The sequence below is a fragment of the Hetaerina americana genome, unplaced genomic scaffold, assembly GCF_022747635.1.
Source record: "Hetaerina americana unplaced genomic scaffold, ioHetAmer1.1.p SCAF_116, whole genome shotgun sequence".
In the NCBI taxonomy this organism is placed as follows: domain Eukaryota; kingdom Metazoa; phylum Arthropoda; class Insecta; order Odonata; family Calopterygidae; genus Hetaerina; species Hetaerina americana.
This window is the reverse complement of record NW_027286248.1, coordinates 155,174-171,342: the sequence shown is the minus strand read 5'-3', so window position 1 is coordinate 171,342 and position 16,169 is coordinate 155,174. Positions and strand designations below refer to the sequence as shown.

General features: G+C 42.6%; 2 protein-coding genes across 2 annotated transcripts in view; one reads left to right on the top strand and one right to left on the bottom strand.

Annotated features, from left to right (window-relative positions):
• Positions 1 to 6,470, top strand: part of LOC139685565 (uncharacterized) — a 71,622-nt gene extending 65,152 nt beyond the window's left edge. Inside the window, exon 19 of the mRNA XM_071582512.1 lies at positions 6,338 to 6,470. Within this exon, the coding sequence (XP_071438613.1) occupies positions 6,338 to 6,403 (66 nt within the window). The 3' untranslated portion in view covers positions 6,404 to 6,470. The remainder of the gene's footprint in view (positions 1 to 6,337) is intronic.
• A 1,056-nt stretch (positions 6,471 to 7,526) lies between these two features.
• On the bottom strand, positions 7,527 to 14,706 carry LOC139685564 (meprin A subunit beta-like). Its single transcript, XM_071582511.1, has 10 exons — positions 14,257 to 14,706; positions 12,844 to 12,919; positions 12,484 to 12,616; positions 12,135 to 12,318; positions 11,495 to 11,602; positions 10,986 to 11,106; positions 9,149 to 9,265; positions 8,893 to 9,065; positions 8,670 to 8,807; positions 7,527 to 7,766 (listed from the first exon to the last, which is right to left on the bottom strand). Exons 1-10 carry the CDS (start codon positions 14,704 to 14,706, stop codon positions 7,527 to 7,529), a joined length of 1,740 nt encoding a protein of 579 aa, XP_071438612.1.
• Between the last annotated feature and the right edge of the window lie 1,463 nt (positions 14,707 to 16,169).

Here is a 16,169-nt window from a genome sequence, read left to right as displayed (position 1 = left end):
ACTGAATTTCCAATTCACTCAGCAATGCTTGCAACCCCTTGGCTGACTGACAAACTAAAGCTTGGTCATCAGCAAACCTAACTTATTTCACGAATCCCCCGCCCACTTTCATTCCTACCTCCAGTTCTTCCCATGCCTCTTTAATCATTTCCTCTGCATAGAGGTTGAACAGCAATGGTGATAATGGGCAACCCTGCCTTACACCCCTTCCTAACACTGCCCACCGGACTCCCCGTTTCCCACCCGCACCTGAGCAGTCTGAGACATGTACAGATTGCGGATTGGCCTCCTTTCCCTCCAATCTATTTCTAGTTTCTGCAATATACTCATTAGTTTTCCCCCCCCCCTGCGGGTAGGGGGGTAGAGAATACTCCCGCAGTATCCCTGCTTGTCGTAAGAGGCGACTAAAAGGGCGGGGAGAAAACCCCGAAAACAAACCCCAAGCCAGCAAGGGATGCGTCCGGACAGTGCTGTGGATCCACTGTCTGTGAGCGGCCATACCATCTGGCCTGCGATCCGCCCAGGTGTTTGCCGTGCCTGGAGACCCGTAAGGGAGAGAAGGGGATCCTGGAGGGTGATCTTTCTGGTTCCCAGCAGGGTTTCGGATGCCCTGTATGGACCGGAGAGCGATATCCCTCTTCGGCCCCGGATTTCGCGTAAACGGGAGGCCGGGAGCTAGCCACTCCCGGTCAATCGCCTTCCGTCGCGTTTTCGCTCCGGTGGCGAGTGCCAAGGTTGTGGGGGTCTGCGTAGGGAGGTCGGAGATGTAAGGGTTTTGGTGGGCCCTTGCACCGAAGATCCACCCCGAAAAAGACAACCACTCCTGAAGCGCTATATCCCTCGTTAGCCCTGGCGACCGCTCCGGTTTGGCGGAGTGGCGTCCCAAATGTGTGGCTCCGTGGCGGGTGGGGAGGCCGAGGGACGAATCATTTATTATTATGGAGGAAAAACCCTTTCCACCACTTAAAAGATCCCGTCCGGACACCGGCGGGGGAGAGAAGTGTATTGGCGCATGTAAGCGCTATCTGATTATGTCGTGTGCAAAGGAAGGTGAGACCTTGAAAAAGGTTTCTCCCTTCTTAATTCGCAGAGTGTTGTCACAGATTGTGCCTGGGGACCCAAAGAGCGTGAAGAAGCTCAGGGATGGTACAGTACTTATAGAGACCCTGAACGATACACAGAGCGAAAAACTGCTAGCTATGGGAATGCTCCATGACATTCCGATTAAGGTGGAGGTGCACCGCACTCTTAACACCTGTCGGGGAGTCATCAGTCACTACGACCTCCTATACGTGGACATGGAAGAAATCAAGAGAGAAATGTTCTCTCAGGGAGTGACTGATTGTCGTCGACTCACCACGAGGCGCAACGGAGAAAACGTGAACAGCACCTCCGTGATCTTGACGTTTGCGCGTGATAGACTACCCGACAAGGTGTTTGTGGGCTATGAATCGGTACCAGTGAGGCCATTCATCCCGAATCCCGTGCGTTGTTTCAAATGCCAACGGTTCGGCCATGTCGCGTCGCGCTGCGAGGGCAAGGCCACCTGCCCGTGCTGTGGCAAAGACGCGCACGAGGATAAAGAGTGCTCTTCGGAACCTCTTTGTGTCAATTGTGAGGGTACACACCCAGTGTACTCTCGTGATTGCCCGAAGATGAAAGAAGAAAGGAAAGTCATGGAGATTAAAACACTGGAAAAAATCCCATTTGCGGAAGCGAGGAGGAAATACAGGGCGCTAATCGCCCCAACTTTCTCCCGGTCCTTTGCTTCCGTTGCAACCACGCCATGTGTAAAGTGTACCATCGCCACGCAGACAGAGATCCCGAAAGAATCCCCAATGGACACGCAAGTGCCTAAACCCAAAAGGGTAAAGGACACAAAGAATAAGGTGGACAAGGAGCCACCTACTCCTGTGGGCCCTTCAAAGAAGGGCCCACAAAAAACCACCAAGGGGAACACGCCAAAAGGGCGTGAGAATACACCTTCCCCGCCGCCTCCAGTGAAGCCAAAGAAGCCGGAGGTAATTGAAGAGGACCAGAGTATCTCTGATACTGAGGTCTTCGCAAACGAGTGGAAGAGGAAACATCGCTTCAAGCGATAACCTCAATAGAGTTGGTCATCTCCCTTTTTAGTCAACTTATTTATTTATATATTTATTTATTTATTCATTTTAATTTAACACTTTAAATGTGTTCCATTCTGCAGTGGAACTGCAATGGTTTTTATCGGCACAAGGAGGAGCTGGCCATTTTAATCCAAGATTTTAAACCCTCTTGTATTTGTCTCCAAGAGACCCATTTTAAGGCTGAAGATAAGGGTATTCTGAAGGGGTTCACTGTTTTTAGAATGGATGACCTAAGTGGCCAACGAGCCCAAGGGGGAGTAGCAGTTGCGGCCCGTGAGGCCCTTTACACCTCGCGAGTCCAACTGAACTCTCCATTCCAAGCCGTCGCTGTCACGGTGCACACCCCTGAGAGGATGATGTTATGCAACGTGTATCTGCCAGAGGGTGCACCGGTGACCCGCCTGAACCTTGAAGCCCTTGTCCACCAGCTTCCTCAGCCGTTCATTTTGATGGGAGATTTTAATGCCCATGATCCTCTCTGGGGAGGGCCAGAAACCCAAAGTAATAGGAGAGGTCGAATCTTATCCAACTTTATTGAGGATTTTAACCTGTTTTTATTAAATAGCGGCGAAAAAACCCGCTTTAACAGCTTCAATGGGGAATTCTCAGCAATAGATCTTTGTCTATGCTCGAGAAGTCTAGCCCCAAAGCTGAAAATGTCCACCCACAACGATCTCTGTGGGAGTGACCATTTTCCTCTTCTACTCGTTAAAGAAGACTCTTCGCCCACCATTTCAAAACCTCCGGAAAAGTGGCGTATTAACCGTGCGGACTGGCCACTTTTCAAGCGTACCTTTACATATAAACACGACGCAAGTTTCGACGCGTTGCACAACGTCGATAAACTAAGTTCAACGCTCTTGGCGGCAGCTACCAAAAGTATCCCTCGTACGTCCGGGAATATTAATCGAGCTCCTGTCCCTTGGTGGAACGGGGAATGCGACAGGGCGATTCGGGCGAGGAAAAAAGCATTGACTATTTTTAAAAAATATCCCACGGCAACTAATCTGGCATCGTACCGCCGCCTGAGAGCGCGAGCTCGAAGGGCCGTCAAGGAGGCCAAGAGGGCTTCCTGGATAGAATACGTCTCTACCATCAACCATCGCACGCCACTTGGTCAGGTATGGGACAAAGTCAAGAAAATCTCCGGGTCCAAGGGCTCATTTGTCATCTCGCCATTGCTTGTTGCTGGCCGGGTGGTTAATTCACCTGCCGAAATAAGCAACATATTTGCCAGTCAGTTCGCGGCCAATAGCAGTGACGAGGGCTATACCGCGGACTTTGTGAACAGGAAGAGGCGATGCGAGAGAGTCCCAATCAAATTTGGTGCAGGTCCTACACGGGAATATTACAATGAGCCTTTCACGCCCTGGGAGCTTAAATCCGCCATCGAAGACTCCCATTACACCTCGCCAGGGGCGGACGAAATCCACAACGCATTTCTCCGGAACATTCCGGAAACTGCGATTGGGGAGGTCCTAAATACCCTCAACCAACTTTGGAACGAGGGCAGTTTTCCACATGCCTGGCGAGAGTCCATCGTGATACCGATCCCAAAACAGGGCAAGGACAAAAATGACCCGAACAACTACCGTCCCATATCTCTCACCAGCTGCCTGTGCAAGGTGATGGAACGGATGGTAAACCGACGTCTCACGTGGTGCTTGGAGAGTCGACACCTGCTCTCCGACGCTCAGTGCGGCTTTCGGCGTGGCAGGTCCACGACAGACCATCTGGTTCGCACTGAGAACTTCATCCAGGAAGCCTTTCTCCAACGTCAACACGTCATAGCAGTCTTCTTCGACCTGGAGAAGGCCTATGATAGTGTGTGGCGATGGAGAATCCTCAACACGCTCCACAAGTGGGGATTTAGAGGCAACATGGCCCTATTTATCAGAAATTTTTTAAAAAACCGCCTTTTTAAAGTAAGGACTGGGAAGCACTTTTCCCGATCTTTTACACAGGAGAACGGGGTACCCCAGGGTTCAGTACTGAGCGTGACGTTATTTGCCATCGCCATCAACGACGTGGTGGAATGCATCAATGCCCCGGTGATGGCATCGCTCTATGTGGACGACCTAGCCGTATTTTGCCGGTCGACACGACTGCCAAGCGCTTCCAGGCAATCCCAGGTGACTCTAAACAAACTTGGAGAGTGGTCGCGAAAGAACGGATTTCGGTTCTCCGTGGAGAAAACGAAATGCGTGCACTTTCACCGTGTTCGCGGTTATCACGTTACCCCGACCCTAACCCTGTTGGGTAGGATCCTTCCATTTGTGGAGTCCGTCCGCTTTCTCGGCATGATCCTGAACCCAAAGCTGAACTGGCGGGAGCATATCCGCGTGTTACGTGAGAGGTGTCGCCAAACCCTCAACGTTTTAAAGTTTTTAACTCACTCCACTTGGGGAGCAGACCGCACCACCATGCTTTTATTGTACAGAGGCTTGGTGCGATCCAAACTGGACTATGGTTCCATAGTGTATTCCTCAGGACGAGAGTCTTACTTGAGACCACTTACATGTGTCCACAATGCTGGGATACGGTTGGCCACCGGGACATTTAGAACAAGCCCAGTCCCAAGCCTACTTGCAGACGCAGGGGAGCCTCCGTTGGAAACCTGCAGGATGATTTTAATGGGCAATTATGCCTGTAAAATTTTATCAGAAACAATCCACCCTTGTTTTAACATAGTTTTTAACCAACGGTTTTTAGACTTATTTAACAGGCGGAGAAGGGCAACTAGGCCCTTTGCCGTTCGTTTTAATGATTTTATTAATGAGGTAAATTTTACATTTCCTCAAATATGCCCCGTCTCCTATGCTAAGTATCCGCCTTGGTTAACGCCAATGCCGGATATTAAACTAATTGCCAGTGCACGCCGCAAAGCCAAGACGACCGATTCCGAATACCAGCAGCTCTTCAGTGCCGTCCTCAGCTCACTTTCTGACTTTGTCCCCGTCTACACCGACGGGTCAAAGTCATAGTTGTCAAGTGCCTATGCGGTCGTGTCCCACTACCATGGAGTCGTGAGGAAAAAACTGCACACTTCATGCAGCATTTTCACAGCCGAGCTGTCAGCCATAAGGACGGCCCTAGAAGAAATAAAAGAAAGCAATGGCTCTTTCCTCATCTGCACCGACTCGTTGAGCGCCCTAAAATCTATATCGGTCTTTGCACCTGTGCACCCGATAGTCCAGGAGATCCATTATACCCTGTTGTCCCTTCAGAGAAAGGGGAACAGGGTCTCCTTTATATGGACTCCTGGTCACGTCGGCATAAGAGGTAACGAAAAAGCTGACCAGGCAGCGAAGGATGCCCTTCGAAAACCCGAGACTCTCCCCGCTGCCAGGCACGGCACATGGCCGATTGGGCCGAGCCCCGGAGTTGCCAGAACTTAAAATCTCTCTAGTGACCATCATATATATCTTGGGAATGATAATTGAGGTGGTTTCCCGTTGCCTTCGTCAGTAGTGTTTTTAAGGTGACACCATGACTTACTGGCCACCCCACTGGGGTCAGACGCCATTGCAGCCGCCTCACTGAGGAACAGATGCTGCGTAGACTGCCTTTCATCTGGCTCCTAACCTTCGACCTATCTGGCATGGGTGACCCAGCACTTTCATAGAACTTGGAGGGTATCTAGAACCGCTGAGTGCCGGTACTAACAAAGCGAAGTAATGCAAACAAAAAGAGACAATTCTATTTCAATAATTCTCTTATTTTCGTGTATTTGATTTGCTGAAAGTTACTTCACATGGCAAATTAAAGGGCACACAAACCTGTCTTGTTTTGACTCACAAATCATAGCGAAAAAGTAATTAAGTGGCATATTATGTTGGCTTCTATATGTTGTTTATTTTTTGATCCTTCTGTTGTTTGGAGTTAATTTCAATCACCTGGCTCTAATCTTCTGTATACTTACGGTAGATAGGGCTACAGGCAATTATGATTCCATGCATTCATTGGTTGTTACCATCTACTAGTATATGGATATAGACGTATTTTACACACAATATATGTATATACACACACAGAAGCGTGGTATCTATATGCGTTCAGGATAGCTATGAAGCACTGAGCGCGTGGTATTTATACAAATTCATGATAACTACAAAGTTCTGGGTGCGTGTTATCGATGAGAAAATATTATATATTTCCAGATAACTCCATTAAGATTTTTCTTAATTGATTTTGCTTGGTAATACTTTCAGGAACTGGAAGAAAATTTAAATATATTTGAAGACACTGATATGAAGAACATGATGGACTTACAATAAGTATTTTCACTGATTTCACTATTGTCATCTACTTATACAGGGAATCTAATGTACAAAAAGTGTTCATTTTTTTAAGAAGAATATTTTCAACATGTATTCAGATCATTCACTATAAAATTTTGAATATTAAATGATTGATTTAGTTTTTTTATCATTAAGATCAACACACTCCTTATTCAGAGTTAACTTGCTAATCAGATGTTTTGTATTTTCAATATTTTGACAAGATGGCATTTCAATCTTTTAACACAAGTAACATTACTTATAATAATAATGATTGTTCAAAGTGTTATGCTAGATTGAGTCAAACTATGTCTGGCAGATGATGCAGTAACGAGAAGTTTAGAGAAGCTGAAATATTGTGATTATGTCAAATGTATCATGATTAAAGGAAATGTGGTGCCCAGTGTGTAGTAAATTTGGCTATTTACTGAAGGAAGGCAACCATTAAATTCAAGTGAGTACTCCCAGCCTCACCAATACTGTGTGATCTTTCAGGAACTAGTACTCCTTAGGAAACTTCAGATGGCCCAGGGAATCAAAGTGGCTGTTACACTCAGTAGTGTGTGAATTTCATATTCCATTAAATTTAAAACAAGGTGAGCTTTACCCTCACCTTTTAAACCTGCATCCAGATTCCAGAGTGATTTTGGGATCAAGTTTTAAAAAGGAGTTGGTTGTTGTCATATTAATAATAATATACTTTCTATTTTTGACATATATAACTTAAGCTTTTCCAAATTTATAAAGCTTGAGGTATATTCATTGATTTAAATTGGTATGCCCATTATTTGACTGAATAAATTGCTTTACTTCAAAAGCATGAATGTAAGAACTACACAATTAGATATAGGTATTTTATTAGTTTTATATAAATAATTTTTAATTAGGTGTAGTGCTATCATTTAAATGACAAACATTATCATCCCTCATAACTTACAGATAAATTATAAAAAATATGGTACAATGTTGTTTTGCTTTTTTTTTGAGGCAGTAAGCACAAGTACGTGCACAAAATGCTGAAATCAGTCTCCCTATAAGGGCTGGTACTAGATACTCAGTCACTTATTAACTCCACAAATGCACTTCAATCACTTGCAAATCCAATTAAATAAGGAGGAACTTATAATTCACGATGTGGTTTCACTTTATGTCTGAAATACTCTGGACAGTAATTAGGCAGTGGCTCAGAAGTAGGTTTTGCCCAAAGGGGTTTTGGTGGTTTGGTTGTGGCAACTGGTGATGGTTTTGTTGCTGGATTCATTTCTGGTTCCTCCAAGCACGGAGAGTAGAGTAAGTCAATATCGTCAAGTGCTATGGTTCCTGAGGCAGCACCCTCATTAAAGTTGGATACGAATATTAACTGGAAAATATAATGAAAAGGAATTGCCTTGTTAGAAGAAAATCTATTAAATATCAGAGTGGTTTTGAAACATCTTGGGGAATATAATGCACAACAACCAGTGGCAGATCTATAGTAGATAGCCTCTAAGGGCCATCTTTTAAATGTGAAACATATTAATTTTATAACATGTTTCATATAAAGAGAACTGAAAATAGTATCACTAAAATTAATAACACTTATGTAGACACCGCAATATACTCTGTAGTAGATTACTGTATGCTCAGGAGATAGAAGGCATATAAGCAATATTCGTTCCGAACTTTACTGAAGTCAAAAACATCACCGAGGGGGGGGGGAAGAAACCCCAACATAAATTGATGCATAATTATATTCTGGGTGATTGTATGTGACCGAAGGATATTCAGGGAGGGTAGCATGGCCCCCTGAGATACCCTCCATGGAATGATACACTTTATAATTGGTTCTAGTTAATTGTTTTAAATACCCATCTTTGTGAGGCACATTTTGGTTTTTGGAATATGGTTACTCATCCTATGTTGTTATTGAATAATGTCTACTTACTTAGCTTTGATGTGATAACAGCATATTTAATTTATAAACTAGATGAAAAGGCAGATAAGTCATTTATTTATTCAAATTACTTGTGAAAGTTGTAGGCATTTTCATTATGTGTGGAATTATTGCTCAAAACCAATTTTGCCCCATTCTCCTATTCTGATGGAAATAACTATATTTTTTCAATTTATTTTGAGTCTTTCCTTTAGAGGATAAAGTGGTAAACCATCACCTTATTCTTTTGCACAACACCTGTGCACTTTCTTTGGGTCCCTCCAGACCACATAGGGATATAAGATCATTGCCAAGCAGGTACATCTGGTCTGGAGGTGCAATTTTTCTTACCTTAAATGGCCGTGATACATAAAGTGGAATATCGACATGCACCCAGGAGCTGGTGATATTCCCATCCCCCCACAGCTCAAACACTTTGTCAGGATCGTACGCTAGCTGAGTGACATGATCTAAGTAAGCATGCCAAACCTGTGACAAAGGGAAGAATAAGATGAGTAAATCTTCATTGAGTTAAACTGCAATCAAGGAGGTATTTAGGGACATAGTTCATTACCACTAACTCAGCTGCTGCATTGCTGTCTATGTAATACCAGAAGCGCAGACATCCAAAAACGCCCACACTACTCTCATCCTGATCATTTACTGCCTCTAATTGATGGAAATTGATTGATTGCAAGAAACCAGTTGTTGCTCCACCTTCCTCATAATCTGCATACACATACCCATCTGGAAATATAAAAGTAAAGATTTATATTCAGGTCACTTTTATCGAATAATATTGGGTTACATCTTTTCTAAGAACCATCTACCTGTGGCGTTGACATTCCTCCAGTTCCATACCGCTGTCCCTCCATTTTTATATCCACATTGATGATAATTGAAGTCACAATGGATATCATAAGGGAATCCGGGCAGGGGTCTGTTATCTGGCAAAAACAAAAATATTCAGCTTTGACATGCAGATGAATTATGTCAATGAAATAAACCTAAATATTGTCTAACTTGCTGATTGAAAGTGAAGTAATTATCTTATCCCATATGGCATTAGTGTGGCAATTTTTATGCATGTGTGTTTTCTATTTGTGTAGAGATGCTCACATATAAAACTTTGATGAGTGAGGGGTTGTTTACATAGGTGGCAACAATTTCGATTTTGAACATGAATTTTAAAGGTTCAATAAATATTTGTTTAAAGATTGAATACCTGTGCCAGAATATTCATTTGATAATGAAATATTTTAAAATTATTATACTGTTTGATGAATGCATATTTTTAGCAGCTTCCTCAGAATATCAAATTGACAAGTTAATTTTGAGGTGATTGGTAGAGTAATAGTAGATGCTTGAATGACTAGGACTTATTAATACAGATGATTCGAAGTGAATAATTTGTGTTCCCAAAGTCCTGTTTAAATGGTGGGATAATGAAAATCCACCAATATACCTAAGATAATTCTCATGGCACTTTATTGTTGGGGTTTTAATGTTCTTTAGTCAATACTACAGGTCATTTAAATGGCAATTAATCATTATCCCCCATGCATTTGAAGAATAACAACAATAACCATGCATTTGGCATAATGGTACTTATGTACAATTCAGATGTGCAAGAAAATGCCCGCTGAGGAAAGGCATGAAATGTGCAAACAAATGTGTACTAACTTACTTCATGCAAAAAGTACAGTTTGAAATGAATTTTTTAAATAGTGCGGAGAAAACTTAGGGCAAAGATATTAGTGTTAGGGACTGATGTAAGAATGAGTCAAGAGTTATGAAGCCTGGTTACTGCCACCATTTGAGTAAATATTTTTGAATAATGAGATACTTAATACTTACCATGATATTCTAATAAAATATGTCACATTGCATGAAATGTGAGCATTTTCTCAGCTCCAATTTGTAGTGCCTTTGCATTTTCTTACCGGTGAACAATATTCCCCCTGCCAACATTTTCACGTGTAGGCTCAAGATAATGCCTTATTAAATATCACCAAAAAGTAGTTGATGCAATGCACTTAGTGCTGAAGGGAATATTAATTAACATTTGGTAAAAACTATTAGTATTCCAAGGTGCATCATATTGTAGCGCAGGTGTGCATACCAAGTTGGGAGGTACCAAACTTCTAATTCCTTTTGATGAACTGAATTCATATGAATATGAAACACCTAATATAGATTTGATTATCTCTCCATAAACACCTTAAAAAATGTGTAAACATTTTTATGTGAAATTTGGTGGCATTTAGAGTAGACTAAAGAAGCCTTGCTACCCAAATGTTCTGGATAATATCACATCTCACATCATCCCATTGGGGAGCAAATATATTTGTGTTAATATTTACTTCAGGGTATAATAAGCCTGTGATTAATAACTGTGTAAGGTGCTAAAAAAATATGCATTGTGATGGAAAAATTAAGTCAGATCGATTCACCTGATGTTTTATCATAACTGTTAGTTAGAACATAAAATGGGATGATTACCTGTAATTATTGGGGGGGGGGGGGTGGACCATGTGAAATGGGCAGATCATGTGGCAGAATGCTTTACTTTTGATTTAATGTCTACACTCACATTAGGTATCAGCCTATGAATAGTTCTGTCCTTATTGGATTAAGTGGTTAAGCACAGGCGAATCGTCTCCTTACCTTGGCATTGGTAAAGCCTCTGGAGCCTCCTGTTGTCACTGTCACTTAACCCCTTCTTCTTCCATATTGGGCCAATTATAGTTCCTTCCTGTTTTGCTTGCAGTGTAGCAGAAACACCATCCTGCAGGAACGAGAGAAATACTTAAGCCTACAACTATCTGGTGGTTTATATTTCTAACGGTTTAAGGAACGTGCACCACCAAAGGAACAATCATCTAAAAAGCAATTACAACAATGGGAAGTATATATGCAGCATAAAATATATTATTAATAATTTTAATTCATCAAATTCAGCTTCTTAGTTGAGTCAGCTTTGCAAAAGCTCACCATGCTTAAAACACAAGCAGCATATGATGACATTGGATAGAAAAATGCCGAAGATTAATGAAGAAATTTTATCCCAGTGGTCTGATAAATGGTTGGTATTCTCATGCAATGATCATATGAAATGCTGCATTTTTGTGTGTAGTTTTAAGCTACAAAATACCATTTAATTCATTTGCACTTACCTTAGAAAATGCATACTCATCATACATCATAATAGAAGTGTAATCAAAATTCTCTCCTAAATTGTTTACTGTTGATGGCTCATTTTTATCAAACGCTGATTGGTATCCCTGAAAGAAAGAATACCTGTAATAAAACTGTTTTCAGCACTGTTTGGGAATGATAGCGAATCATAATTTTTATTACAATGAAATTATAATTCTAAGTTAAAAAGTAAAAAAAATTACTGGTTATTGCTTTCAATGCTGACACATAATTTCATGCTGATAAGTTTTTTCATTCAGTGATATTAAGTCTCTAAATTATTCTTTTTATAAACCATTCATTGACATACATCATGCAACTTGAGACAAGGTTGCCTTTTCAAGTGTATTCAACCTATTATTGTACGTTATCTAATGTGAGAATGGCATTCCAGAGAAAGTATTGCTTCTGATCCAGTCATCTCTAGTCCTAGGCATGTATTTCTTTGAAGAAATTACTATATTTATCAGAACAAAAATATTCAGAGAAGTACTTTCTTCATTTGGAAATTCATGCATGAAAGTCAGAATACATGTACCTTCTGTCTCTGTGGGTCAATAGGGGTCGCTAACCATCTTTATCAATATCATTGTCTCTTTTAAGATTATTGATTCTCACTTGAATTATATTATCCCAATAAATCCAGATCCAGTCATCACGGTCTGGCCTGTTCATCTCATGCCAGAATCCGATTGCGTGAGCCAGTTCGTGGATCACTATGCCCAAGTACCAGCATCGCTCGCCCAAGGACAGTGCTTGCTCTCCTTCACCTGTGCGTCCCACGGATGACCAACAGGAGCCACTGGAAGAAGAAGACGTGAAGAAGAGCATCAGTGAATGTTCTACAAGTGAGGAGGACCGAGAGAATTGTTAAGGTTCAAAGAAATCGATGTTGCAAATCAAAATTTTCAGATGCAGGTGGGCAGAAACTTGCTAGCCGATGGTGTTGATGTCTGATTGAGCATACCTGCTGTCAGAGTTGAAGAATATGTTGACACTGTTTGGTTCGCCCGTCCATTCTTTGAACCTCACGCAGGCTTTTTTGTGGTAGTGGTTCATTGCTTTCATAAGTATTTCACACTGCGGAGAGTCAGGGCAACCTGTTGCGGGGGAGATACATTAAACATGATTTTCCTTAAATCAACATGGATGATGCCTTTGATATGAACACAATGTTATTCAGGACTAAATATTGTCACATTTGCATTGAATCTTGGAAGACTACTTGGGCATTGTTTGTTATCAGTCAATACTCGAGTCAAACTATGCAACTGGCACGCAGAGGCATTTGCACCACAAGACTTGGAGGCTTTGAGTGAGAACTCACCTACACTGTCATCAACTTTGAACACAAGCGCTCCAACTGGCCACTTGAGGCTTGGGTCTGAGACTGCATTCCTTCCCTTCATTAGGTGAATCAAGAAAGTAAAAATTTAGATTAGAAGATGAATATTTCACACTTGAGTCATTTAGGATAATCCTGAATTTATAATCTTATTGTAGAACATGAATGACTTCAATTGCAGACATCTGCAATGCATTAGAATATGCATTTTTCACCTCTTCACTAATTTATGATGATATTCATTTGATGCTAGAGTCGTGTGCATTTCAAAAACTTGACACATCAACCGTTGATCAAACTTTGAAAGGAAGTTGACAATTCCATACTTTAGACTTGTTTCCTTGACAAATTATGTCTGATTTAAAATCTGCAATGCAAAATTAAGGATTGAAATATTTATTTACATCCAAATTATAATGCAACAATTTCAGAGTGTAAAAATCATTCGCCTTGACTGGGATCCCAGTCAAGACGAATGATTTTTACACTCTGAAATTGTTGCATTGAAATGCACATTAGCAGATGACTCCGTTAAAAGTTACTGTTGCGGCATCTCCCGCAGTTTCTTTGGAATTTATCCAAATTATACTCAAGGTGGCTGGAGAATTTGTAGATGAATCCTGAAAAGAGAGTGTTTAACAATGCCTGCCTATAAGAGTATGTTTTCAGATCCACCTGAGAACTTAATGAGGTAATGGAATGAGAAAGTTATTAGGCAGACATCTTTCTTCCGATTACATTCATGGGAGGCAATGCATTAGTGAATAAATATATTATGAAGAGATCACTATGCATGCATGGAAAATACAATGGCCATATAACTAATTGAGGCCAAATCAAGTTAGTGGAAATACGTCATAATGATGACAGAAGTTAGTTTTAATTTTCCTTTGAATTTATGGCATACCAAATGTTTAAATGCAGATATAAATGTATGCTTTTCAGATATGAAATAATTTTGTGCCTAAAGATGATGCATAAGCATTGAAATGCATAATGTACATTAAACTGCACAGCATTACAACTAACATTTATCATCATTAGAACAGAGATCGTATCAAATAATGTCGATTAGAAACAATACCGCAAATGAAGCAGCCAAATTCAGCTGATATAATCAGGCCATTCATGAAAAATATTTCCGGGGTTAATTCATGGAACATATTGATTTTGTACATTGAAAAAACGTTATTAATTTGCCACCAGTATTTTTAAATAAAATCACTACGTTACACATGCTGAGAACGTTCGTTCTAGGATCGGTCAATGTAAAGGTGATCCTAATTGGATCGGAAAAATACATAATATTCCGTCCTCTCACTCGTCTTATCGACGCACACTCGCCCCTTAAACCCTCCCGCCCCAGACAAATCCCCGAACCCTTGCATCCCTCACCGCTGACGACGGCAATATGTCTCCCTCGAGCAGTCCGTGGCCGTAGAGGCCCTCGTCCGTCCCGTCACCCATCTCGCTATCGTCCGGAAAGCCCTCCAAGTCGGTGGCGGTGAGCGGCATCGGAGGCGGTGGAGGCGGGTTCCCGATGGCGGGCTTCCTCTGGGGGGGCACCGGGGGAGGGGGCGGGAGCCTCGGGGGCCGGCGCTTATTCGGCGCTGTTATGGCCGCCCCTGCCTGCTCCGTGGTCGGACTAGGGCTCGCCTCCTCCGACTCGGCCGAATCCGTCGTCGGCCGTCGGGTGTGAGGCCGCGCGGTGATGGTCGGCACCGCGTCCGTGTGTCCTTTCCTGGGTGGGATCGGGTCGGGGGACGCCCCCGAGAGGAGAATTGAAAGCAGGACCGCCAAGATGAGTACTCGCCTCCCTTTGGGTGGGCCCGTCTCCTCCGCCATCGAAGGGCCTGGACGAAAGATTATTCGATGGATTCGATTCGCCGGACGGGGCGGCGGACAGAGCAGCGGCGAGGGTCGAGCACTTGTGGGCTCGAACGAAGACGACCCCTCCCTTTTTTTTCGCTCCCGCCCACTATGGACCCTGGGCACAGAAACAATTCACGAAAGTCGTCCGGACTCGTTCATTTATACGGCGTCCTTATCGCGAGGGTCGGCGGGATCCGTGGAATTCAAAACACGTGTCGAACCAATTCCGTTTGTGACTCAATTATTGCAGACCGGGTCACCCCGTTGGGGCGAGAAGAAATGCTGACGCGGGTGAAGGAGTTGGAGGGGACTCGAAATTCGGTCGGGAGGAAGTCATTGACGTCTCACCGCCGCGGCGCCTGGTGGCTCTTCTTCCCCCCCGACCGGCTGCCGATCTGACGAGATTGAATTTATGACACAGATCCAAATTAGGGAGTTGTTTATCCTTCACCTGCCTCCTGTCCAAACACACTTGTTTCTCCGATGAGGGGTGTTTCGCTGAGCTGAAACACCTCAATGTGTGCGTTAGATAAAAACTTGATGACCCAGAGAAACGCAGTTTCTTCATTGAAGAGAGCGCTAAGGATTTGTTCGGTGGGATTCGTGAGGAGATAACAAGACTTATGTTTTCGACCGCCGCGATGCCGAAAAACACGCAAGCGTCGGTTAAAAAAAGATGGGGCCGCCATTTTATGTTGCACTTGGCGTGATAATGACCACGTAGCCGCTGAGCCAAAGCTAGGTGCGTCGTTTCCCTATTGTTGGGTACAACGTTGCATATCTCAACTCTGCAATGCAGTTGATTTGGTTTGAAGAAGTGATATTATCAGCTAGTGGGAGTAACTAATGTACGTCTTAGAAGTCTAGGAAGAAAATGAAACCAAATGCCAACGGGAAAGATTTTTCAGGAAAATTGAAATTATTTCTTTTTATAAAGATATCGATAGTTGGCATATGATAACGGAATGGCTCGTTCTGTTTGTAGTTAATCAATTTTTTGGGTGAGAGGAATGATCAAGAACCGTGAAAATGTGCCATTCTGATCTAATTTAGTTGTAGCCTAGGAGGATATGGTAGATTTTCGATGGACCTAGGCACTACACGCTACTTCTTTACCATGAATAACAGGACACAAAATATCCCATATTACATGTAAAAATAATGCATTATTTAGCTCTGCTTGATGTCTACCTCCCTTAATTCCGAACAAATTGGCTATTCTTTTCCTCCTTCCGTTAACCTAACTATCTAACCCAACCTTATACCCTCAATCGCCCTATTCAGCATCTGATCTGTCACTTTTATTTTTAAAATGGTATTTTTGTTCTCGCAGATAAGTTTGGGATATCAATAATACTGCTGTAACCTTGGATCTTTAATTTAACATCATTATAAAAACCTGCGAGTGAAGAAGGAAAGATAATATTTTGAGGTAA

What these genes read in the sequence shown, in the direction of transcription:
- LOC139685564 (XM_071582511.1), bottom strand. Translation starts at nt 14,706, where the DNA reads ATGGCGGAGGAGACGGGCCCACCCAAAGGGAGGCGAGTACTCATCTTG. An exon ending in CAAAGTTGATGACAGTGTAG is followed by an intron (nt 12,617 to 12,843) that starts GTGAGTTCTCAC and finishes CCCCCGCAACAG; the next exon opens with GTTGCCCTGACTCTCCGCAG. An exon ending in ATGTATCACGGCCATTTAAG is followed by an intron (nt 7,767 to 8,669) that starts GTAAGAAAAATT and finishes TATATTTTCCAG; the next exon opens with TTAATATTCGTATCCAACTT.